Source organism: Vipera ursinii (assembly GCF_947247035.1).
Source record: "Vipera ursinii genome assembly, chromosome: 6".
Classification (NCBI taxonomy): domain Eukaryota; kingdom Metazoa; phylum Chordata; class Lepidosauria; order Squamata; family Viperidae; genus Vipera; species Vipera ursinii.
The window spans coordinates 54,475,371-54,501,690 of record NC_139515.1 but is presented as its reverse complement, the minus strand read 5'-3'; the positions used below and the strand labels follow the sequence as shown (position 1 = coordinate 54,501,690).

Here is a 26,320-nt window from a genome sequence, read left to right as displayed (position 1 = left end):
TACTGCCTTCCGCCCACCACTTTTTTTTTTTAATGTTTGTATTACATGGAAGCTATCTTCTTCAAAAAGTTTTTCCACTTCAAAAAAAAATAATAGGGAATGCAACATTGCCCAATGAAATTAAGATTATTGCAGCTGGAAATAATATAATTAGGAAATTTAGAGGATATAATTAAGAAATTATATTCTTACACGAATAAGTCATATTTTCAAATGAGCCACCACACAAGATCAATTCTTTTGAAACTGCAAGTAAGTGGCATGTGTTGCTTTAAACCTTGTGATTGTGGCACACCAATACAAAACTAGCTCAAAAGATGTTGCTGCCTAAGGCAAATCACAATTCCATGCACTGAAGTTGGTTGTACTAGCAATTGAATCTTAGTGTTGGTAATCAGGCAATGCCTTCTATCCTTCCTATGCAGGGCAGGCTTTATGGCACATGGGAAAAGAATGACGATGGGCATCAGGAGGAAAAGCTAGAGAGATGCCACAGCTGCCCCTCTAACATCTGCCTCCTATAAAGGCTGCCTTCTCCTGTCCAATGCAGGATAACTCCCCACTCCGCTTCAATACAATTGATGATCATTCCATTATATGCTATTCTACTAAATGTATTCTTTTATACCGTACTTTTTCACAATTTCTTCCAAAAGATGTTTTTAATTAAAAAAGATACCTTTTGTAATTAAGGGTTTTTAGCTCTTAGCAGCAAATCATTTTGATAATTATTTTACAGCATTAGCCATTTTATAATGACACTGCTACAAACTCAAGACCATCACTGTCACAAATCACTCTATGACAATTTCCAGGAATCCCTGAGTCAGGAAATTCCTATTAAATGTTTAGTCTTTGTAAAAATGTGCTGTTTCCTCTGCTGAAAAATCTTAGAATAGAAAAGCTTGATGAGTACTTCAGCTATTTAAAACAGACAAACTAATTTAAAATTCTAGCTATAAAGTTTTATACTCTCTTTTAATAGGGAACAAAAGGTAAAGCGCCTTAGAGACAAAAAAGAAGCTCTAATAGCTTCTTGCCTCAAAGAAGACGGGAAAAGTTCTGAATTGGCGTTAAAAGCTAAAATGTTTTCTTCAGGAGAATATAATCAGGCATCCATGGTAAGTTTGAGTGCATCAACCATCTTCATCATAATACAGATTGTTCAATTCTAAAAAAGTAATTCACAGTTTGTACTGATGCATTTGTATCTCTTAGGGATGCGGTGGCTCAGTGGGTTAGGACGCTGAGCTTGTCGATCAGATGGTCGGCAGTTTGGCGGGTCGAATCCCGAGTACCACGTAATAAACGCCTGTTACTCGTCCCAGCTTCTGCCAACCTAGCAGTTTGAAAGCACGTAAAAACTGCAAGTAGAAAAATAGGGACCACTACGGTGGGAAGGTAACAGCGTTCCATGTGCCTTTGGCGTCTAGTCATGCCGGCCACATGACCACGGAGACATCCTCGGACAAGCGCTGGCTCTTCAGCTTTGAAAAAGAGATGGGCACTGGCCCCTAGAGTTGGAAACTACTAGCACGCATGTGCGGGGGAACCTTTACCTTTACCTTTTATTTGTATCTCTTACCTGTATGTAATACCCTGGTGGCCTCAGGTGCAGCACCAGGTCACCTTTGCCTAAGCCCAGAAGCTAAGCAGGGTCAGGCCTGGTTTGTTCTTGAATGGGAGAAGTAGTATCAAGGTTTTAGGTTAGATTGGGGGGGGGGAAACATCCCAAAAGGCAGCAATGGTAAAGAGCTTCTGTTGCCAGGAATGCTACAGGGATACATACAGGAAGTCACCACTAGAAGGTGAGCTTGAACTATAACTTTACAATCAACTTTTGTATGTTATGTCCACTGTCACAACTGGGGAATGGGCTGACCCAGGTTCATTACTGATAGACAAAGGAAATCCTGTCAATATGCCAGTGGCAACATTTAGCTTAAGAAGTGCTAGAGTGGCAGATAAATACTGAGTAACATTGCAGACCATCCAAAATGACCACCAGCAATTTATTATTGATTTGGTTACAAAGTAATGGCTTTGATTACCACTATAATATCTAATGGTGGTAATTAAATGATTGGTTTATTGATTTATTATATCCCATCAAATCAGGGATACATTAATGATCACAGATTTTCTCCATGACAATCTGTCCCTAATTTGGCCCTTCAGGTCTTCCAATCACACACTCATGGCCACCATAACTGAATCCATCTGCCTTGCTGCTGGTCATCCACTTCTTCTTTCCATATTTTCTACCATTAGTGCCTTTTCCAAAAACTAGGTAACTAAGTAATGGAACTATAAAGCCAGAAGCTATTTAGGCTACAACTGATCTAACTCAGGGGTGTCAAACTGCTGGCCTACAGGCTGGATGCGTCATGCCAAAACCGCGCTCACCCCAGCTCCAGCAATGGAGAAAAAGTCATGATACATCACGACATGTCACGTGACGTGGCAAGTTTGACGCCCCTGACCTAACTGATCTCCAAGGTCCCTTCCAACTCTTATGTTCTGATTCTACAGTATATCTGAATACATGCAAACATTGCACAGTGTAAAAATCCAGCTTGTACATTTTCTAGCTTGAACATGTGCAGCAAAGGGGAGACTACCTTATTTTGCCTAAATTGTTATTCTATCAAATTCCTCTTATAGTTATTTTTCCCCTACAGTCAACTGGCATTATCTTCCTGTTCCTTAAGTCTCTCCATTCCGGAGAGACGTGATAGGTCTTTAATCTTTTTCCAAGTGGCACCCTTTCAGATTTCTGAAAAGTGATATATCCCCGTAGATTCATGGACTGCTTGAAATGCAGTCTAGCTGCTGCTGAATAAACTGTTTTTTTTTTAAATTTTTATTTTAGGGCCTTCAAGTTATTCTTGGCCCTGGTGACTGAATAGATACGTCCCTGCAGTTTTCTTTGCAAAAGTGATTGTCCTTAATTCTTCCTAGAGCTGAGAGAGAGTGATACCCCTAAAGTCATCCAGAATGGCATTACAACCTCCCAATCTCTAGCCTTTAACCAGCCACAACCCAACTAGCTCTGAAACATATGATTGAGAATCTGTATTTGTATTAATATAAAATTGCATTAGACTATTTAGCACCCATACTGTAATTCTGACCAATATTGAAGTTGTAATCAATTACTATTTCAAAAACAATTGTTTTAATTATTTCCAATATCCTTTCAATATAGCCCCTTCACTGTAGCTAGTCTTATCAATTTTCTTTTTTATCCTGAGCATATACAATAAAGTCCTTTTTTATTCTTGCCAGAATCCTTTGTTCAACACAGTGTTGGCCTACTGAGCAAAGGCTACAAAAATGAGCTGATAAATAGATAATAAGTATTCTTTATTGATTTTTTTGACAATCCTCTCTTTGGTTTTTTGCTATCTTTATGTGCCCTTCCTTGATGATGTGCATGCCTTTCCATTTCTTATATGTGGAATTATTCTCTTCAAACCCTTACTAAACATTCTGTGGAGGAACAGTGGCTTCTTCTGCTGTTTTGCATGGGTTTTTTCCTTCTTGCCAATCCCTTCTTAAGCTGTTTTTGAAGTCGGCACAGAATCCTACTTACTGCTTCCCTTAATAAGTTTTTCCAGCTTTACCAGAAGCATCCAGAACTTAAAATGGATGATCTAAATCCTCACTTTGCAGTTCCAATTGATCAGAATAGCCAATTCCAACACTGAAACTCTTTTAGTGAATTCAGGATGAGCCACTAAGGAGCAGGATGTTTTAACCTTGAGCTGAACACCTCTTCTTCCAGTGTGCATTAGGTTCTTTCATTTGTGTTTGCATCCACAATGGTTTTATGCCTCTTTGACCACCAAACTATTTTTTAACATTTACCCATTTGAATTTGCCTGATATATTTTGCCAGTTTTGTATTGTTAGGTCTTGTTCACTGAGCAAATACCATTTTGCTTATACCGTAGTTTCCGGCGTATAAGACTACTTTTTAACCCATGAAAATCTCAAAAGTCAGGGGTCGTCTTATACGCCAGGTGCTGAAAATTTAGGGACAAGGCTGGCTGGAAAACCTGGAGCAGATCTCCCATTTAGTCTGTGCAGGGAAAGCAGGAGCAATTGGAGAAGAAGCTGCAGTCTGTGATTTTTTACAGGCTGGGGTCTGGGCGTCTTTTCTTCTAAAGTTGAAGAGCAGCTGTAGTCTATCCCAACTTGAAAGGCAGGTGGGGAATGCCGCAGCCAGAGCAGCGGCTTAGCTCTAAGGACACATTTGACTCAGGAACTGGGCGGGCTGGCTGGAAAACCTGGAGCGGATCTCCCATTTGGTCTTTTTTTAAAAAAAATCCCATTTATATCCTGCCCTTCTCCAAAGACTCAGGGTGGCTTACAATTTAAAGCACAAATCAATGTGCTTAGCAATAGCTTTCATTCTGTGTATATGCCTGTTTATTAGAGCTTTCACACACACCCCAAGCAGCATTATTACAAAGTCAGCTTATTGCCCCCAACAATCTGGGTCCTCATTTTACCTACCTTGGAAGGATGGAAAGCTGAGTCAACCTTGAGCCTGGTGGGATGCGAAGCTGCACTAATTGCAGGCAGCTGGTTTTACTAAAGGCTCTGCGCAGGGAAAGCTTTAGAGTGAATTATGAAAAGTGAAAAAGTGAATTAGGAAAATAGGGAACGGTTGCTGGAATTGGGTATGTGTAGTTTAACGAAAAGAAGGGTGAGGGGTGACATGATAGCAGGGATCCAATATCTCAGGGGCTGCCACAAAGAAGAGGGAGCCAAGCTATTCTCCAAAGCACCTGAAAGCAGGACAAGAAGCAATGGATGGAAACTATTAGAGGAGAGAAGCAACCTAGAACTAGGGAGAAACTTCCTGACAGTTAGAACAATTAACCAGTGGAAGAACCTGCCTCCAGAAGTGGTGAATGCTCCAACACTGGAAGTTTTTAAGAAGAGACAGGACAGCCATTTGTCTGAAATGGTATAGGGTTTCCTGCCTTAGCAGGGGGTTGGACTAGATGACCTCCAAGGTCCCCTCCAACTTATTATTATTATTATTATTATTATTATTATTATTATTATTATTATTATTATTATTATTATTATTATTTAATCCACTTGCACTGTTTTATGTTTACATGTTTGATGACAAACAGCCTTATGTTTATAAGTGAGTTTTCCTACTAAGCACCTGCATGTCATAAGCATTTGAATTAAAATTACCATTTTAAAATCAAATCTTTTTTTTAATTTTTATTTGGTGTGCGTTGGAAGAGGGGTAGTCTTATACGGCGAGTATAGCCCAAACCCTATAATTTAACAGGAAATGTAGGGGGTCGTCTTATACGCCCAGTCATCTTATACGCCGGAAAATACGGTACATTATTTTCTTCCCTTTTAGCATGGTTCAAATTCTTACTCTAAATTTGGGAAAGGCTTACCTCTAGTATTTAGCTTTAATATTCCACTATAAGTTTTGATTCATGTTTTCTAACGTAACCTCAGAATTTGCCTCATTTCGTTTATGTATTTATTTACTAAAATATATTCTCTATTCCATTCTCAAGACTAAGTAGTTAATGATATTTTCTTCTTTATATCATAAGAATAAAATACTGGATTCGCTTACTAAAAAAGTAGCAGAAGTATACAAAGTTTGCTGTGGGACACAGGAAGTATCCAGCATGAACTCATTCCAAATGTTAAAAAAAATAGAAATGCGAGTTTCAGAACTCTGTGAGATGTTCGATATACTTCCAAAAGAGTATCTTGAGATGATTGAAGTCACCGAAAAGCTCAGAGCAAAAGAAAGACGACAAAGGTAAGAGTTTGCCAAAATATAATCTCATCAATGAACATAATTTTAACTCTGAATTCTAACACCATTTTTAACCAATATTGAGATTGGCCACGTGTCCAGCTTTTGACCTAAAAGGTAGACAAAAAAATCAACATTTTTGTTTGCTGGATGCTTTTAGGATCCCTAAGGCCCTTTTACAATAAAAAAAATTGTAGGAGTAAAGTTGGGGTGAACAGCTACAGAATGTTGGACATATCTGAAGAGATCAGATATGTATTCACTACAGAAAATAGGTCAGCAATGCTGAAACTATACAAGTGATGGAGAATATGGACAGATAGAAAGATTATTCCCAATAACCTCAACACATGATTGGTGACATAATGGAAGATTATATTTGTTGCATTACAATGTGATAATATAAATAGGGAGCCTCCATTAATGGTCAGAGAGTGTTTGCAGGCATGGCAAACTTGTGATGTCATGTGACGTCGCATGACGTATCAGGACTTCCCCATTGCCAACAATGGGGTGGCGCAGTTTCAGCATGACACATCCAGCCCGCAGGCCGGCAGTTTGACATGCCTGGTTTAGAGGATTTAGAAATAAGAAACACATCAGTATGCAAACCAAAAATATCTCCCAATTTAGCAAAAAAAGTCTATGATTACAAACTGCAAGATGTTCAGCCTCTGTGGGGGGAAATTATGTGGATAGAAGGAAGAGAAGTTCAGGCGTTAGGAAATTCTTTCTCACCTATATAATGCATAAAATTCCCCCCAAGATTTGTGGGGGTTTAACTTATAAGGGACGTGGTGGCTCAGTGGGTTAGGATGCTGAGCTTGTCAATCAGGTCGGCAGTTTGGTGGGTCAAATCCTGAGTGCCGCGTAGTAGAGTGAGTGCCTGTTACTTGTCCCAGCTTCTGCCAACCTAGCAGTTTTAAAGCACGTAAAAATGTAAGTAGAAAAATAGGGACCACTACAGTGGGAAGGTAACAGCGTTCCGTGTGCCTTTGGCGTCTAGTCATGCCGGCCACATGACCACAGAGACATCCTCGGACAAGCGCTGGCTCTTCGGCTTTGAAAAAGGGATGGACACTGGCCCCTAGAGTTGGAAACTACTAGCACGCATGTGCGGGGGAACCTTTACCTTTACCTAACTTATAAAATATTATTCTTGCCCATTAGGACACTCAGCTTTGTCTTCTAAAATGAACAAATGTACCACTTTCTTAGGGGCAAAGCAAATGTATAATTGATGTAATTATACAATATAAGGATGAGGTGCTAAGTACTTTTCATTAGAAGGAAATCTTTTGGCACCAATGGAAGCTGTATCCAGAAGGCATAAAGAAAAGGCATGGAGATTTCCTTTTGACTGGAGCAAGAAAGAAGTTGAAGTGCAATCCCTCACACAAACAGGTTGTGTCCATCGCAGGTTTCCAATAAGTCACTATGACCTTCTCTCGTTATCTGGTCTAACATGTTTTTCCCCTCACTGAAATAATGTTGAGTTCTTCAAATTTAAACATAATAAAATGCCACACCACCAGGGAACATTAAAAACAAAGGAAGCTTTTTTCAGACAATAAACTTTTCATTTTCAAAGTCTTCCCTTTTTCCGTTCTTGAAGGATACGTGAAGACAAATTGAAAGAAATCAGAAGAATTCAGGAAGAACGGCTGAAGCTTGCTCTTGAGAGAGCAATTGCAGAACCAAAGAAAAGGGTTGGTAGTCATGCTTTAAAGATGTCTTCTTGGATTGTGCCACCTAATAGCAGCATAATAGCTTGTCCAGCTACTTTGTCAAAGCCTAAATTATTTGTAGTTAAAACTTTCACTAGCGTCTTATATTATATCTAATTATGCCTATTTTTGGTTTGTGAATTGTGCGTTCTACCCATTTAAGAACAGACATGTTCCTATATACAGAGTCATCACACAATATAGTTTAGTAGTGGTTGCAATTTTAAAATAAGATTTATAAATATTTGGTCAAAGATTGACTTAAATAGATGTACTATAAGAACAGGATTAGCCAAAGTAGCAATATTGTCTACCCATGTGTGTTTTTGGAATGATGCCTAATGAGGTTATAATTATTCAAAAGAGATGCTTCATAATGCACAGCAACACAGAAAGCATGAAGACATTTATTTGCAAAGCCTGACTGTTTCAGAAGCTGCTCCTAGCTGTCTCCATGAGCAATTAGCTTTAGCCGAATAGCTATAGATGTGTTGTTGTAAGCTGAGAAGTCGTGTCCGACCCATCGCAACCCCATGGACGTTCCTCCAGGCCTTCCTGTCCTCTACCATCCTCTGGAGTCCATTTAAGCTCACGCCCACTGCCTCAGTGACTCCATCCAGCCACCTCACTCTCCGTCGTACCCTTCTTCTATTGCCCTCAATCTTTCCCAGCATTAGGCTCTTCTCCAGTGAGTCCTTCCTTCTCATTAGGTGGCCAAAGTATTTGAGTTTTAGCTTCTGGATCTGGCCTTCTAAAGAGCAGTCAGGGTTGATCTCCTCTAGGACTGACCAGTTTGATCGCCTTGCAGTCCAAGGGACTCGCAGGAATCTTCTCCAGCACCACAGTTCAAAGGCCTCAATTCTTTGGCGCTCAGCCTTTTTTATGGTCCAACTTTCACTGCCATACATTGCAACTGGGAAGACCATAGCCTTGACTATACGCATTTTTGTTGACAGGGTGATGTCTCTGCTTTTTAGTGTGCTGTCTAGATTTGCCATGGCTTTCCTCCCCAGGAGCAAGCGTCTTGGCTACAGTCCCCATCTGCAGTGATCTTAAGCCCAGGAAAATAAAATCTGTCACTACCTCCATTTCTTCCCCATCTATTTGCCAGGAATTGATAGGGTCAGATGCCATGATCTTGGTTTTCTTAATGTTAAGTTTCAACCCACGTTTTGCACTCTCCTTCACCCGCAACAAGAGGCTCTTTAGTTCTTCTTCACTTTCTGACATTAAGCTATAGATGTACATGGAGAGAAATAACAGCAACTTCTGAAGCAGCTGCACAAATCTGAAAAATAATGTCAGTTTTAAATCTGTAAAAAAAGCTGCTTTGCATACATTATTTTGGAGCACCCCTTGAATACTTTGCTACAACTCTAGTATTATCTTGGGCAATAGTAATATGGCACACAAAAAAGAAAGGGCAAATGGGGCCTGCAATGGGGAATTTGCCTTACTGACCTCCACCTTAAAAAATTGACTTATCATTTTGCCTGTCCCCCTTGCACTTACTAATCTGATAACCTACTATTTGATTCAACCATGGTAAATATTCTCAGTGAAAGCCAATTTTTCCACCCACAACTTTGGATTATAATCCTCTCATCTCCATGCAACATGGCCAGTGGCCCAACATCATTAAAGAAAATACAGCCTTGGAGATTACTGTTGTGCGTGCCACGAGGTACCCCTCCCAGTAGAGATGCCCTATGCTTCACCAAAGTCAATTAAGGCTGTCCTTGTCACAGCACCAATCCACACTTCAAACTGCCAATATATCTACTAAGGGGCAGTGAACCCCATCTTAAAAAGGCACATCTCCGAAATCCTGAAATTCAGCTTACAGAACCAACTGTGACTTTATGTGGGCTTTTTTGTATGAAAGATGATTCAAAGAATTGGGCTATACATACTGTATGCAGACTTATTGCTCTTACAGTGAGGGAAAAAAGTATTTGATCTGCTGCTGATTTTGTACGTTTGCCTGCTGACAAAGAAATGATCAGTCTATACTTTTAATGGTAGGTTTATTTTAAGTGAGACAGAATAACAACAAAAAAATCCAGAAAAACGCATTTCAAAAAAGTTATAGATTTGCATTTTAATGAGTGAAATAAGTATTTGACCCCTTCGCAAAACATGACTTAGTACTTGGTGGCAAAAATCTTGTTGGCAATCATAGAGGTCAGACGTTTCTTGCAGTTGGCCACCAGGTTTGCACACATCTCAGGAGGGATTTTGTCCCACTCCTCTTTGCAGATTTCAAGGCTGATGTTCAGCAGCTCAAACCTTCAGCTCCCTCCACAGATTTTCTATGGGATTAAAGTCAAGGGACTGGCTAGGCCACTCCAGGACCTTAATGTACTTCTTCTTGAGCCACTCCTTTGTTGCCTTGGCCATGTGTTTTGGGTCACTGTCATGCTGGAATACCCATCCACAACCCATTTCAGTGCCCTGGCTGAAGAAAGGAAGTTCTTACCCAATATTTGATGGTACATGGCCCTGTCTATTGCCCCTTTGATGCAGTGAAGTTGTCCTGTCCCTTTAGCAGAAAAACACCCCCAAAGCACAATGTTTCCTCCACCATGTTTGATGATGGGGATGTTGTTCTTGGGGTCACAGGCAGCATTCCTCCTCCTAACAGGGCAAGTTGAGTTGATGCCAAAGAGCTCGATTTTGGTCTTATCAGACCACAACACTTTCACCCAGTTCTCCTCTGAATCATTCAGATATTCATTGGCAAACTTCAGACGGGCCTGTACATGTGCTTTCTTGAGCAGAGGGACTTGTGGGCACTGCAGGATTTCAGTCCTTCATGGCCTACTGTGTTACCAAGTTTTCTTGGTGACTATGGTCCCAGCTGCCTTGCGATCATTGACAAGATCCTTCCGTGTAGTTCTAGACTAATTCCTCATCGTTCTCATTATCATTGAAACTCCAATCTTCCATGGAGCCCCAGACCGAGGGAGATTGAGTTATTTTGTATTTTTTCCATTTACGAATAATCACACCAACTGTTGTCACCTTCTCACCAAGCTGCATGGCGATAATCTTGTAGCGCATTCCAGCCTTCTGTAGGCCTAGAATCTTGTCCCTGACCTCCTTGGACAGCTCTTTGGTCCTGGCCATGGTGGAGAGTTTGGAATCTGATTGTTTCTGTGGACAGGTGTCTTTTATACAGATAACAAGCTGAGATTAGGAGCACTCCCTTTAAGAGAGTGCTCCTAATCTCAAGCTCGCTACCTGTTAAAAGACACCTGGGAGCCAGAAATCTTGCTGATTGATAAGGGATCAAATACTTATTTCGCTCATTAAAATGCAAATCAATTTATAACTTTTGAAATGCGTTTTTCTGGATTTTTGTTGTTGTTAATTCTGTCTCTCACTGTTAAAATAAACCTACCATTAAAATTATGGACTGATCATTTGTCAAACGTACAGAATCAGCAGGGGATCAAATACTTTTCCCCCTCACTGTATATTTTATATGCTTTCAGTTCAGGTCTCTGTGTGATCCAGGACCTGATAAAGCAAGATCCTGTATTGTGTTGACAGTTGTATCCATTTCATGTTCAAGCAGTACAATTCATTTTCAGAACTTCCATTTGAACACACGGACATTAGGCAGAGATTAGGGCAGGGCTGTGTACTTACCATTTCTTGATTCACTTTGAATTCTCCATATATTCAGGCAAATACTTGAATTCAAGCACTTAACTCAATTCAGCTTGTTCTTCCATTTTGAACTCATTAGCAATGTTGCCCAAACTCAGAAAATTGGATTTTGTTAACTATGGTACATGTGTTGTGTTCGGATAACAAAATGTATCCATATTTATCTAAAATTTCTTGTGCCAAAGAAATTAAGAGCAAAGCAAAGCTGCTTAATCTAAGCCAAAAGAAAGGTAGTTTATAAAACCAGGGTATGTGAATACATTTTTCCAAAAGGAAGACTACTCCCCATCATGCACATATACATGACACAAAAGTTTCATCCATTTTTCTCAATGTGGCTCCCTTCAGCCATGTGATCTTCAAAATCTTCAACTGTCAATGTTAATTGGAGAAATTGGGGAACTGAAGCTCACACATCCAGATTAGATTGAGATTGGAGAAATCCAACAGAATAGTTTGTCTTCATTATATGCATAGTACTGTCAAGTAACATGCCAACTGATGCACAATGCATTTATCTACACTAAAAATTTATATGTGGGGATATTTCTGAAAGAAAGTGACCTTGCAACTGTATTTGCACAAGTTAATTTTCATACCTTTATAACTAGTTCAGAAATTTAAAATTGGCACATAATTCAGCAGCCAAATTAGCATCTGGAAGAATTCAAAAATTCCATTATTCTTCTCTGGAAAACACCAAGGATCCATCTCTTCCAGGAAAACTACAAGGGCTAATCATTATTTTAAAAACCCTTTAGAGGTTACTAGAGTAAAGCTACTTGGCAAAATACTTTTTTGCATTTCTTTCTCTGCCCACACAAAAGAAATTATCCCAGCAGCTAATCTTTGGGTGGCATTCTGAGTTCAACGAGATTTAACTACTTTGCCTACTTTTAAAAAAATCCATTAAAATCACATTTAAATCAGAGCTTAAGCTATTTTTATCTTATTGGTCTTAATTATGGTTTGTTTTCTGAAAGATTAGGATATTATAAAATAAATAATAATACAGACCACGACTGTCTACATAACTTTTTTATCCAGTTTCTTCATTATAAAGTCCATAACAAAAATGTGCAGATACCTAGCTTCTGGACCAATACCAGCACAACATAATTTCAATCAAAGTAGGATATTTAACATCTAGCCTTAAGATACATATTCATATTAATGGGGTCAAGTTAGTAATGACTATCTTAAACTAATGTTTTCAGAATTCAAATAGAGTGCTGGAAGGTATCCAGTAATGTGGCATTACTTGGTTCCCAGGCTAAAAAGGCTGCACCTTTTTTTTCCAGAACTAAGCAACTTTGAAATGAGTGTGTTTTGTCTGACAGTTTTGTTCCAAGTAGATCCACCTACAGGAATCCATTTCAAGTGTTTCTACATTTGTATAAAATATAACTGAAAGACTATGTATGGAAACATTAACAGGAAAATTAAGACTGATTTTAAAAATCCATGCATATGAAGGTTTTATATTTTTTGGCTTTCTTTTAGATGGGAAGAAAACTAGTGTACCGGTCACAGCCTCCAATCACTAAGCACGAAGCAGAACAAGCTACAGATGCAACTACAAAAAGTGAAGATGATTACTACTTCACTTGATATTTTTGCGATAGGTGTATTTCTGTACTAGTTATAGATTTTGCTCCTAGCTTAATGCAACTGAATCATATAAAGTCAATGGTGATGGAATAAGTCTGATCCCATTTCCTTTAAAACATTTGTATTAAAGCTAAATAATCCCAGTTTTTATACTTGTTGTTTATCTTTCATATTGACTGTTTCTTTCAACAATATGTATTTTTATGCCCCCAAAATGTAGTTACAAAACGTGTAATTTTTTCAAAAGCTACAACTGAACATATATTTTACACATTAAAAAACACAAGATTTTCCAACATTATTCTCTCATTTCTCCATCTTCTTCTTCTTCTTCTACACCCCTTATGTATAAGACATTGTTGCACCTGTCAATGAAAAGTTATTTTTGCTGTAATTCACATGAATTAAAAAAGACTGTTTTCTATAGCTGATTTGCTTTCAATTTAAATTCTGTATTTGGTGTTATGGTTAACATTAAAATTACTTTTTATTGAATTTGTGTCATTATTTTAGTACATTTTTCTATTACTGTCAAATACACTAAAGAAACAGTGGTTTATAAAGAATTAAATTTTGAAACAAGCAAACTTTGGTTCATGCAACAGATCTTTCTAGCATTTTGCTTAGCCAGACCTATGCCTTCCATTTTCATTTGTCATTAAAATCTTGGGGGAGGGAGCATGTTTTGCGGTGCAAAGGAAATTCAGGAGAGAGGAAAAAACGTATTTTTTGATTGTTCAAGGAGAATCATGTAACTAAATTTCATTTAGCAACTTAACAGAAAATTTAAAATCAAGACTTTATTATAGCACTAAAATATTTGATTAGTGCACTTTTTCCAATATAGGTAGTTGTCAATTGACGAGCACAATTGAGCCCAAAATTTCCATTGCTAACCAAGAAAATTGTTAAGTGAGTTTTGCCCCATTTTACCTTTGCTGCCACAGTTAAGTGAACCGCTGCAGCTGTTAAGTTAGTAACACAATTCTTAACTGACTCTGGCGCTCAAAAGGATGCAAAAGGTGATCACATGACCTTGGGACAGTAAAATGTTGCTTATGTGACAATGGGGATGATGCAACAATTGTGTGAAAAATGGTTGTAAGTCACTTTTTTCAAAGCCATTGTAACTTCGAATGATTACTAAACAAATAGTTGCAAGTCAAGGAGCACTTGTACCAAGTAGTAGTCCTTGGCTTATGATGGCAACAGGGACTGAAATGTCTGTTACTAATCAATGTGGTTGTAAAGCATACCATCACATGATTGCGTTGCTTAGAAACAGCATTTCCAACATTCCTGGTTGCCACTGTCCATTTCAGGACCGTGTAGATTATTAAGTGAGGACCTCACCCTATTGTAATTTGGGAAGAGATATACAGTCATGGCCGAAATTGTTGGCACCCCAGAAATTTTTCCAGAAAATCAAGTATTTCTCACAGAAAAGTATTGCAGGAACACATGTTTTATTTATTTATTTATTTATTTATTTATTTGTTTGTTTTTATAAACCGCCCTTCTCCCGAGGGACTCGGGGCGGTGTACAGAGTAAGGTAGGCAAACATAATGAAACAGTACTGAAAGACAATAATCAAAACAAAACAAACTGGGACCCCAATTAGAGCTATCAGGCCAGGCCGGACTGCTGGAATAGGTAAGTCTTTAAGTCGCGCCGGAAGGTGCGGAGGTCGGGGGCCATCCGGATTTCAGTTGGTAAGCAGTTCCAGAGGGCTGGCGCACCCACTGAGAATGCCCTCCCCCTGGGGGCCACCAGCCGACATTCCTTGAGCGGTGGCACCCTGAGGAGGCCCTCTCTGTGGGAGCGCACAGGGCGGTGGGGTGTTGACATTGGCAGAAGGTGCTCCCGTAGGTAGTCCGGACCCAAGCCATGTAGGGCTTTGTATGTCATTGTTAGCACCTTGAACTTCACTCGGAAGGCAACTGGAAGCCAGTGCAGCGCACGGAGGAGAGGTGTGATATGGGAGTATCGGGAGGCTCCCAAAAGTGTCCGTGCCGCTGCACTTTGCACCAGATGAAGCTTCCGAGTGGATCTCAAGGGCAGCCCCATGTAGAGAGCGTTACAGTAGTCTAGGCGAGAGGTCACAAGGGCATGGGTGACTGTACGTAAGGCATCCAGGTCCAGATAAGGCCGTAGTTGGCGCACCAATCGAACCCGGGAGAAGGCCCCCTTGGTCACAGCTCCTATGTGATCTTCCAGGGAGAGCTGTGAGTCTAGGAGGACACCCAGGTTGCGGGCCCTATCAACAGAGGGTAGTAACTCATCCCCGATGTTAAGGGATGGGATGCTCTGAGTAACCTGGCTTGCCGGTACGTACAGCCATTCAGTCTTGTCCGGGTTCAGTTGAAGCCTGTTCCTCCCCATCCATTCCCGGACCGCTTTCAGGCAGCGGGACATCACGTCGAGGGCATCACTGATGCTGTTTGGAGTTGAGATGAAAAGCTGGGTTTCATCAGCATACTGATGGTACCCTACTCCAAAGCTACGAATGATCTCACCCAGCGGCTTCATGTAGATGTTGAACAGGAGAGGCGAGAGGACCGACCCCTGAGGGACTCCGCAAACGAGAGGTCTCGGGGTCGACCTCTGTCCCCCTGCCAGCACCGACTGCGAGCGACCCTGGAGAAAGGAGGAGAACCAACGCAGAACCGTGCCTCCCACTCCCAGTCCCCTGAGGCGCCGCAGCAAGATACCATGGTCGATGGTATCAAAAGCCGCCGAAAGGTCTAATAAGACTAGGACAGAGGAATGGCCCCTGTCCCGGGCTCTCCAGAGATCATTCATCAGAGCGACCAATGCCGTCTCCGTGCTGTAGCCCGGCCTGAAGCCCGATTGGCACGGGTCTAGATAAACCGCTTCATCCAGGACCTGAGGAAGTTGGTGCGCCACCACGCTCTCAACAACCTTCGCAAGGAAGCGAAGATTGGAGACTGGACGAAAGTTATTCAATGAGGATGGGTCCAAGGTGGGCTTCTTGAGGAGAGGTCTCACCACTGCCTCCTTCAAGGCGGTGGGGAAGTGACCCTCACTCAGAGAAGCAGAGATGACCGCCAGGAACCAGCCTCGTGTCCCCTCTCGAGCCGCATAAGCCAGCCAGGAAGGGCACGGGTCCAGTAAGCATGTGGAGGAGCTCAACCTCCTCATAATCCTGTCCACTTCCTTAGGAGTCACAGGATCAAATTCCTCCCAGATGACGTCGACAAGACTGTCCATGTCTTGTTCTTCCAACTCAGCCCAGTTGGAGTCCAGGCCGGTTCGAATCCGAGCAATTTTATCCAGCAGATATTGACCGAATTCCTCAGCTCGACCCTGCAAGGGTTCCTCCCTCACCTCTTGGTTCAGTAGGGAGCGAGTCACCCTGAACAAGGCAGCCGGGCGATTATCTGCGGACGTGATGAGGGTGGAAAAGTAGTTGGATTTTGCCACCCTTATCGCAGCGAGATAAGACCTGGTGAGGATTCTTAATCGCAATCGGTCGGATTCGGATCGACTGGATCTCCAACGGCTCTCTAGGCCCCGTCTCCGACGCTTCATCTCCCGGAGCTCCGTGGTGAACCATGGGGCTCGCTGGGATCTGCGCCAGGTCAGAGGCCGCAGGGGTACAACTCGGTCCAGAGCCTCCGTGGCTGCCTTTTCCCAGGCTTCCACTAAGGCATCCGCCGAGCTGTGAGCAGGGAGTGCATGTGCGTCCCCAAGCGCTGCCTGGAACCTATCAGGGTCCATTAGGCGCCTAGGGCGGTACCATCTGGTTGGCACCGTGCACCCACGGCGGGGGGTGGCAAAGGGGAAGTCTAGCCGTAGGAGGTGATGATCGGTCCATGACAGGGGCGTAACAGTCGTGGCACCCCCACCGATATCATCACGCCACCGTCCAGACAAGAACACCAAGTCTGGGGTGTGACCTCCCTCATGAGTCGGTCCAGAAATTATCTGCGACAGGTCCATGGCCGCCATGGAAGCCATGAACTCCCGAGCCAGTTCGGACGATCCTCCCAGGGACGGTAGGTTAAAGTCGCCCAAGACCATGAGTTTTGGGAATTCAACCACCAACCCTGAGAGGACATCAAGTAGCTCGGGCAGAGCTGCCGCTGCACGATTAGGTGATAGGTACGCCAGCAGCAGGCCCAACTGCGCCCCCGGGCCATATCTCAGAAGGAGAGACTCACACCCGACCATCTGAGGGACGGTGGTCTCTCGCGGGCTAAGGGATTCCCTGATGATAACTGCCACTCCCCCGCCCCTCCCATGGGTCCGAGGCTGGTGCAGCACCTGGAAACCTGGCGGGCAGAGGTCAACCAGAGGGACACCACCCTCTGGGCCCAGCCAGGTTTCCGTGATGCAAGCCAGGTCTGTGTGCTCGCTCTCCACTAGGTCACGAACGAGGTGAGCCTTGTTAGCTACGGACCTCGCATTCAGGTAGACCAGCCTTAGCATAGGAGGTTGCACACCTTCGCTCCCGGGTCCTCCGGGGAAGTACAGAGGGTCGGAGCGTCTCACCGCTTGTACAGAGCGGAGATGACACTCCCGGTGACGATACGGCCCTCTGTTTGTGCACCTTCTGCCGTTCCCCACCATCCTGGGAATAGGCTGTTCGTCAGTTCGCGACTGGGTTTTGTCGGCGACTGGTCCTCGTTTTTCACCATCGCGAATGGTCGTAGGCCTGGCCTGCGTTATAGTAGCTGGAAGGCCTGCCTTTCCCGAGCAACCATAGTCTTTTCCCGCCCCCCTCCCTAACCCGACAAAAAACTTGACTAGAAACTTAACCAGGGGCCTCTTGTTGGTCTTGTGATGAAGGCCCCTGACCCTGCCTGGCCATACACAGGTTTATTCCCTTTGTGTGTATTGGAACACAACAAAAAAAGGGAGGAAAAAAAGCAAATTGGACATAATGTCAAACAAAACTCCAAAAATGGGCTGGACAAAATTATTGGCACCCTTTCAAAACTGTGGATAAATAAGATTGCTTCAAGCATGTGATGCTTCTTTAAACCCACCTGGGGCAAGTAACAGGTGTGGGCAATATAAAAATCACACCTGAAAGCAGATAAAAAGGAGAGAAGTTCACTTAGTCTTTGCATTGTGTGTCTGCGTGTGCCACACTAAGCATGGACAACAGAAAGAGGAGAAGAGAACTGTCTGAGGACTTGAGAACCAAAATTGTGGACAAATATCAACAATCTCAAGGTTACAAGTCCATCTCCAGAGATCTAGATTTGCCTTTGTCCACAGTGCGCAACATTATCAAGAAGTTTGCAACCCATGGCACTGTAGCTAATCTCCCTGGTCATGGACGGAAGAGAAAAATTGATGAAAGGTTGCAACGCAGGATAGTCCGGATGGTGGATAAGCAGCCCCAAACAAGTTCCAAAGGAATGCAAGCTGTCCTGCAGGCTCAGGGAGCATCAGTGTCAGCGCAAACTATCCGTCGACATTTAAATGAAATGAAACGCTATGGCAGGAGACCCAGGGGGACCCCACTGCTGACACAGAGACATAAAAAAGCAAGATTAGAGTTTGCCAAAATGTACTTGAGTAAGCCAAAATCCTTCTGAGAAAACGTCTTGTGGACAGATGAGACCAAGATAGAGCTTTTTGGTAAAGCACATCATTCTACTGTTTACCGAAAACGAAATGAGGCCTACAAAGAACACAGTACCTACAGTGAAATATGGTGGAGGTTCAACGATGTTTTGGGGTTGTTTTGCTACCTCTGGCACTGGGTGCCTTGAATGTGTGCAAGGCATCATGAAATCTGAGGATTACCAAAGGATTTTGGGTCGCACCGTAGAGCCGTGTCAGAAAGCTGGGTTTGCGTCCGAGATCTTGGGTCTTCCAGCAGGACAATGACCCCAAACATACGTCAAAAAGCACCCAGAAATGGATGGCAAGAAAGCGCTGGAGAGTTCTGAAGTGGCCAGCAATGAGTCCAGATCTGAATCCCATTGAACACCTGTGGAGAGATCTTAAAACTGCTGTTGGGAAAAGGCGCCCTTCCAATAAGAGAGACCTGGAGCAGTTTGCAAAGGAAGAGTGGTCTAAAATTCTGGGTGAGAGGTGTAAGAAGCTTATTGATGGTTATAGGAAGCGACTGATTTCAGTTATTTTTTCCAAAGGGTGTGCAACCAAATATTAAGTTAAGGGTGCCAATAATTTTGTCCAGCCCATTTTTGGAGTTTTGTTTGACATTATGTCCAATTTGCTTTTTTTCCTCCTTTTTGTTGTGTTCCAATACACACAAAGGGAATAAACCTGTGTATAGCAAAACATGTGTTCCTGCAATACTTTTCTGTGAGAAATACTTGATTTTCTGGAAAAATTTCTGGGGTGCCAACAATTTCGGCCATGACTGTAAGTCCCAGGCAAACAGGCCAAAATTTCTCCCAGAGTTTAAGGCATATCACATGGAGGGCTCCTTTCATTTGATTTTCACAATGATCTGGCAAGATAGGTGCAACGCACATCTGACAATGTAGTAATTGGCCCAATACTTTCTAATAAATTTCCTGCTGTGAATTTTAAGTTGTCTCTGTCTTCATCCAGCACTTCAAACACTTTTATCACACTACTTCATTTTAACCCACTCAGTTACATGCAGAAATTACCTTATCAGAACTTCACCAAGATGTCCCGACAATGCACCATCAATATATTCCTCTGTATTGGCAAGCTTTACAAACAGAAATGAGTATTACTGGATAGGAGTCACATGTATTCCTTTTAGAGAATATTTTCTACAATCCATACTTAAAAATTAATAGAAGTTCAAATATTTAGTACTCTAAATTGGTGGTTCCCAAAGTATGAACTGATTTCTGAGATCTTACAAGGAGTCTATCATATGCATGGGGTGTGTGTGTGTGTGTGTGTGAGAGAGAGAGAGAGAGAGAGAGAGAGAGAGAGAGAGAGAGAGAGAGAGAGAGATGGGTTTTTCTCTGTGTGTGTCCTGAATTTGATATACAAATAATGAAAATGTGAATTTATTATTTAAGAAAACTTTGCTGTATTACCTAACAATATCTGTGTAAGTGCAATTCTATGTAGGCTGGTGAGCCCCAGGAAGAAAGACGATCACAGCAGCCTGTTTATTTTCCATTCTGGCCATGGAAGAAGAATCCCCTCTTCTTTGTCTATCATGTAATAAAAATAGACTGTTGAACATGGAACAGATAAGTCTATTCTTCCTTTAGCAACCAGCCTAGTAGGAACTGGGATATTTAATTGGGGTTTTGGTAAACTAAGAATCCAATTTATATTTGAATGCTATCAACAAAGAAGGCCTCTCCTCTTCTTTATTAGCAATACCACTGCACAGGGTGAATGCTTAAAAAATATAGACAACAAAGCATGAATCCTTAATTGAACCCTGTTTGATAAAATAGAGGGATTAACCTGATTGCCAAATTTAGCAATTGGGCTTTGCATTTTTTTTCTGCATTCATATAATTTAATGCTATATTTGCATAGATTAAACCTCAATTTATTTGCTCAAATCTAATCCCTTACCATCCTTAGGTGCTGCACAGAAGTAGCATTTTCTCCTTATATTTTCACCAGTTGCATAACATGGATATTTTCTTCCAGCTTGACTTACCTGCATATTCATGTAGCCATCAACCGATACAAGATAGCCCTTGTATTCCATTCCCCACTTCAATTTCACCATTACTGGCTTCCCAGTTAGCCCATTTAGAAATGGCTTTGGATTGAGAGGCAAACTCTGCATAGATAATAAAATAAGAACAAGACAAATATTATAGCATTTCAACAACAGTTGCCAAATTATCTTAGTGCATCCCAAAGTTAACTGTAGAAAGATGTACTTTCTCAAGTCTTTCACAAATCATTTTGTATTTCCGTTCCAGCACCATAGTATCATCCAGACCATGAATAATTTGATAGACCACCAACTGGCCTTATTTTAGAGTCTTTTAAACTTTAACTAAACAAATTCCATACACTGTGACAAGAACCATATACAATATTTTAATTACAATCAATCCATATATTTATCAGAAGGCATTCTAACATGGAATCTTATTTTTAATCACCCAGGAGAGATATGCTGGGGTCCCATCTCTAAAGGAATTCCATCTAATGGGACTCAAGCAACATGCTGCTGCTGTGGTCCACACCCTTGGGAACATAATTCCAGTGGCCCTGAAAGTAGAGTTTCTACATCAACCTCAAGGATTTCATGCAAGGTAGTTGTATGAATCCAGTGACTGCTATTCTCCTGCAATCTTGGTTTTATGTTTTTTTTCATTCTAATTATGCTCCACTTTGAAATTGTTAGGTAGTTTTAATTGTTATGTTTGTGCACTGCCCAGAGTCACGTTATATGAGATGAGTGGCTGTATAAATGTGCTAAATAAATAAATAAAATGTACGCCTGTACGCATGCTCCCGCACGGTGTAAATAAAAGTTGCCAGCAATGTCCATAAAAAATAGATCCCATTCTTCACTCCACAAGATGCACGGATATACACCCACACAGAAAATCAGGAATTTGCAAAGACCAGGATAGTCCATTGCCGATTCTAAGCTCGGTACTGCATACAATAGCCTTTCCCAACTGGTGGGTCCATTCGGCTAGAAGTGATAAGAACTCTATCCTTCGGGAGAAGGGCGGTATACAAATAAAATTATTATTATTATTATTATTATTATTATTATTATTATTATTATTATTATTATTATTATTATTATTATTATTATCCCAACACATCTGCTGGAATAAATGTGTATTAACCTGCAGGGTCGGGGGTACACTAACCCGCAGCATCCTGCCAATACTGCAGCCAGGAGGCTCTTTCGAAACCGCGTTCCCAGATCCATCACCCCGAACCCGGGACCTCCCGAACGCGCTCCCCTACTCACCATAGCAACCCGGCCAGGCAAAGGGGCGGCTACGACGACGACTGCAAAAATTAGTCGGGGGCAACACGTGCGCCCGCCAAACTTGCAAAAGAAAAGGCCAGGAAGTGATGTCACACGCCGTCTCTTTCCTCGAGCAAAGCTTTCCTGTTAACCTTTCACCTGAACGGAATAATATTTCCCGTCCTGTTGATAGACTTACACATTTTCCTATCTCTATGATCCACCCGAAGGCAGGAAGCAAAGGCACTCTCCCATAGGGCAGCGTTTCCCAACCTTAGGAACTTGAAGATGCGTGGACTTCAACTCCCAGAATTCCCCAGCCAGCATAGCTGGCTGGGGAATTCTGGGAGTTGAAGTCCACGCATCTTCAAGTTCCTAAGGTTGGGAAACGCTGCCATAGGGGGCTTTTCAGAGACAAGGCTGATGGGCGGGGCTAGAGAAGCTGAGTTTGATTGAAGCTGGAGACGGAGTAAAGAGCGGCGGGCTGGTTGACCTCCACTCAGTGCCTGTTAGGCGGCATGTTCTATAGTGGAAATCAGTTGGGTTCGCACAGCAGACTAAACCATTAGCATACACAAACCCCATTCGGCTTAGCGTATCGACACAGCTGCAGTGAGAATGCCTTTTATGAGTGCCGTTGGCTATGATTTCTATAGTGAGGGTCCTCCAGTCTTTTGTCACCCATTGCAAAAACGGGCAGTGCCCATTAGTGAAAGTAAAGAGTCTGTTCTATTTGAGGCTGAAGCCAAGTGCAGTTGCCAGCTACAAAGGTGCATAACTTTCTCACTGAACGTTTTGAAATGTTTTCGTTATAACTCCTGCCTAGCTTTCCTGCAACTAAGCCTGTGGAGCGGGACTAAGGAAGTGTAATTGCTCTAATGCTAACTGTTGTGCGCCCTTTTATAAGACTCGTCCCTTTCAGCAGTGAATGACTAATTATTAACCATGTAGTGGTGGGCATGTTTGCTTCGGAATTTTCCAGCATCCTTGTCACCATGGCAGAAAAACCTTTTTCGCTTGTTGTAGAAAACATGTCCTTCCAACGTCACTTATCTCAGAGCCAAGCAGAGGCAGCTGGAACAGGTTTAGATATTCCGGTATACAATTTGTTGTTTTTCCCTCCCATCACAACTCAACACACTGTAGGGACATTTTATCATGTTTGGTAGACATGAAATATAGCCAAAAAAATTTGGGTACAAATATATTTACTAATTCAGAATATTTAAAAAACATGTACAATTGAAACCAGGGCTTTTATTTGGGAACTAACGGATAGACAGTTTGAAAAATATCAAAATATTTTGTCCCAGAGCTGCAAAAAGTATTCATCCAGAAATATATCCAAAACGTTGTAACTATGTATGTATCTGCAGCTATGTATGCAGCCTTGCAGGAAGGGGTGATCACATCTTCTGCAGGATTGACTGCAAAGCAGTAGATCTACAGATCCATCCCTGCTTCGTAAGACTGAAAAGAGGGAACTTGAGCTTGTCCAAACAAAAGTATAATATGACAGAAAGGATGAAGGCAGCTGACAATCTGTAAAGTACAGTGTGGTTCTCTAAAACCTTCTGTCTTTGTTTCTATGGAGGCAAGGGTAATAGAGGTGGAAAGGGCTGCTTTGATGGGCGGATTCCCAGGACCTCCCTTCTTAAATACCAGGTGGATTGCTCTCTTCTTTGAATCTATAATGCACATTCCAAGTGACCCATTTATAAATGTGTCAATCAGGATAACTTCGTAGGCTTAGCCAAATGTAGCCACTTTCACATGGAAATAATGCTAACACCATAATGTGCTATTTGTGCTCAGATGGATTACACAAGCAAGGCCTCTGCCTGGCCTGATATAATTATATCAATAGGACATTCCTGTTCCTTCGAAGCTTAAAAATCCATCAAAGAAACTTAATTCGAATGATACTCCAAGCATTTTGTGTGAAGCTGTCAGTTTCCTTGCATAAGTACTGTGAACTTTAATTTACTTGTTACACTAAAGCGTCCACAGCCACTATGTCAAAAGATGAAAACAAAGCAGAGCAAAACAAAACAAAAAAGCAGGCTCTCATCAGCTTCAAACTTTTATTGTTTCAAATGCTAGGGTTTTTTTTTCTTTTTAAGGAAAAATAAAGCAATACTGCATGATTAAATCATGGTCCTGCTGAAATCAATACTGTATAAGAACTACTGTGGGCTTCTGAGTATTTGAATAATCTTTCCAATGGGCTTCTGGAAAGGAAAAAAGTATTCTGAGGGTCATTTAAAACTGAGTTAGTTTCAAACAGAAAGTGCTTGTATTTTCTACATCTCTCTCGTATATGCGATTTAGGTTTATACTGGCGTGCAAATACATGCACACATATACACAGATATATAATGAAATTTTACACAGAGAGAGAGATAAAAGAATTCAGCAGGTGCTGACAAAAGGATACATTAGCCATCTGTCTCAAAACACACAGCTGAAGTATTAGTACTATATGCCACTTCTCACCTTAACCTTTTCAGATATTTTTCATCATTTTGACATTTATTAAAATATAACTCACTACTCATTCTCAAGGGGATATTCAAAGCATAAGCAAACAATCCCTTTGCCAATCTTCAACTTTCAGTGAACATAGTGATTCTAATGGAAGATTTTTTTTTCATATAATTGTCACCAGCTCATTTTCTGGTTCAGCATGTTATTGCATCCTTGCCGCTAACTCCTTTAAAGATTTAGTAAAAAGTGGAACTCAAAGTGGAATATCACAATGTTCAATCCTCGTTACTAAAGCAAAAAAAAGTTATAAATTGATGATAACCCAAATATCTCTGTATCTTTCATTAACTTTCTCAGTTAATGAGTTGTACTAATTTTTAAAGCTCTATACGAGCTATGCTTTAACAAGAACTTTTTAAAATTTTAAATATTTTCATATAATTCCAATAAGTAAGGCATAAGCAAGAAAAAATAGATCACTATCCTGCTTTGACGCTTTTATTGTAATATTTTCCTCACAGACTATATATTCATATTGTCTGTCTAGAATAGATAGAGACAATTATAGATACAATAGGTGTAGATATACCGGTTATCGCTTTGTCTATATAGAGATAATGCTTATTATATCTATAGAATTGAAGGTTGGATTATTGCAGTGCACTCTACATTGAGCTGCCCTCAATAAATATTTGGAAACTATGGATAGCCCAGAATATATGGTTCAAAGTAATAGTGGTTATGTAATACCTTGCTTTGAGAATTGCATTGGTTACTAGTTGACTTCAAGGTGCTGTTGTTACCTTTACAACTGTTCATGGCTCAGAGCCTGGGTGTCTGTGGGAGTACTTTCTTCTACCAGTAATTCAATAAGATCACTTAGGGAAGAGATGTTCTGTATGTTTCCTCTTAGGGACTAATATGTTTCTTTTCAGACACAAATGCCATTATGGAATACTTTGCCCCAGGTCAGGACATCCGCAGGGCCCTTTCCCTCCTGGCTTTAGAAATTGCCTAAAATATGATTGTTTCACTTGGTGCTGGAATGTTGTAATTGCTACCTCTAGAAAAGAATGGTGTTTTTAACATTGGACTGTTAATTGTTGTATGTTCCCATTTTTTTAACATATTGGTTGTTCTGTAGATTTCTGTAGATGGGAATTTTATACTATAAAATCATTTTTAACTGAAGCAATGTAGAAGCTTTCTAAAATAAATACATACTTGTTTTTCAAAGAGATAACAAGGAATAGGCTCAGTTGGGCAAAATAAATTAATTAACAAAGGATTATAAACATTCTGGAATAATTGATCAAATAAATTTTACATCTATAGTTCTGCATTCATGTTAGGATAGCATCAGATTATAGATGGAAATTTTAAATAATATAATTAATTCTAAATACTAAAAATACCAGAGACAAAATCTGTTTAATAATGGATGTCAAATTTTATAACTGAAAATATAGAACAATATTTAAATAATCAGGTTAACAGAAATGTCCTGGGGGGACTGCTTGTTTTACAATTGTCTACTACTAAATTCCTTGACTTTTTAAATTATTACCATATTGTAATAAAATAATAAGTTACATTTGATATATATTTTAGATTTTAAAAAGATTTATATTTTAAAATTTATCCTATTTTTCAACATGTGGTAAAGATAAATGAATAAATAAATTATTGGCATGTTTTCTGTAAGCAAAATCCTAGAAACATTAATAAGAGTTGAAATCAGATATTTGAAAATATATGAGTGAACAGATTTTTTTTAATAACATGTATTGTAAATAAAGGTATAAGTTTCTCAAACAGCGGGATACAGTAACAATTTAATTATAAGTCAATACCAAGGAAAAGGACAATATTATAAAGAATGTAAGCCAAAAGTTAAGTTTACAGGCCAGAATCCTTGACACAGGTAGGATAGGACTGTAATAATAGAAAAGATGTATATGAAGATATGTTAGAAACACAGATAAGTGCTTCATGTGTCTGAATTTAATCAATTTTTCAACAAAGCCTTCTTCAGTTTGTACTCAACTCTGAAGACTTCATGGATATATCCATGTAGCTTTGTAAGATAGATTGGCCTGGTTTCAACC

General features: G+C 40.8%; 2 protein-coding genes across 4 annotated transcripts in view; one reads left to right on the top strand and one right to left on the bottom strand.

Moving 5' to 3' along the window:
* The window catches only part of CCDC38 (coiled-coil domain containing 38), a gene marked incomplete at both ends in the record, with an annotated part of 47,025 nt that extends 34,197 nt beyond the window's left edge, over positions 1 to 12,828 (top strand). Inside the window, 4 exons of the mRNA XM_083365359.1 lie at positions 986 to 1,121; positions 5,604 to 5,818; positions 7,431 to 7,524; positions 12,721 to 12,828. Coding sequence (XP_083221485.1) covers positions 986 to 1,121; positions 5,604 to 5,818; positions 7,431 to 7,524; positions 12,721 to 12,828 — 553 coding nt within the window. The remainder of the gene's footprint in view (positions 1 to 985; positions 1,122 to 5,603; positions 5,819 to 7,430; positions 7,525 to 12,720) is intronic.
* The window catches only part of SNRPF (small nuclear ribonucleoprotein polypeptide F), a 228,793-nt gene extending 206,929 nt beyond the window's left edge, over positions 1 to 21,864 (bottom strand). Inside the window, exons 1-4 of one of the 3 annotated variants that reach the window (XR_014492892.1) lie at positions 21,726 to 21,864; positions 20,439 to 20,564; positions 19,450 to 19,514; positions 13,047 to 13,193 (exon numbers count right to left, since the gene is read on the bottom strand). Coding sequence is in view for 2 of the 3 variants with exons in the window: in XM_083365995.1 (XP_083222121.1) it covers positions 13,127 to 13,193; positions 19,450 to 19,514; positions 20,439 to 20,564; positions 21,726 to 21,728 (261 nt within the window). In the remaining variant the exon portion in view is untranslated. Of the gene's footprint in view, positions 1 to 12,242; positions 13,194 to 19,449; positions 19,515 to 19,754; positions 19,975 to 20,438; positions 20,565 to 21,725 lie in introns of those variants that run through there. The other 2 variants (XM_083365995.1, XM_083365996.1) reach the window with 2 other exon arrangements.
* Positions 21,865 to 26,320: the final 4,456 nt, after the last annotated feature.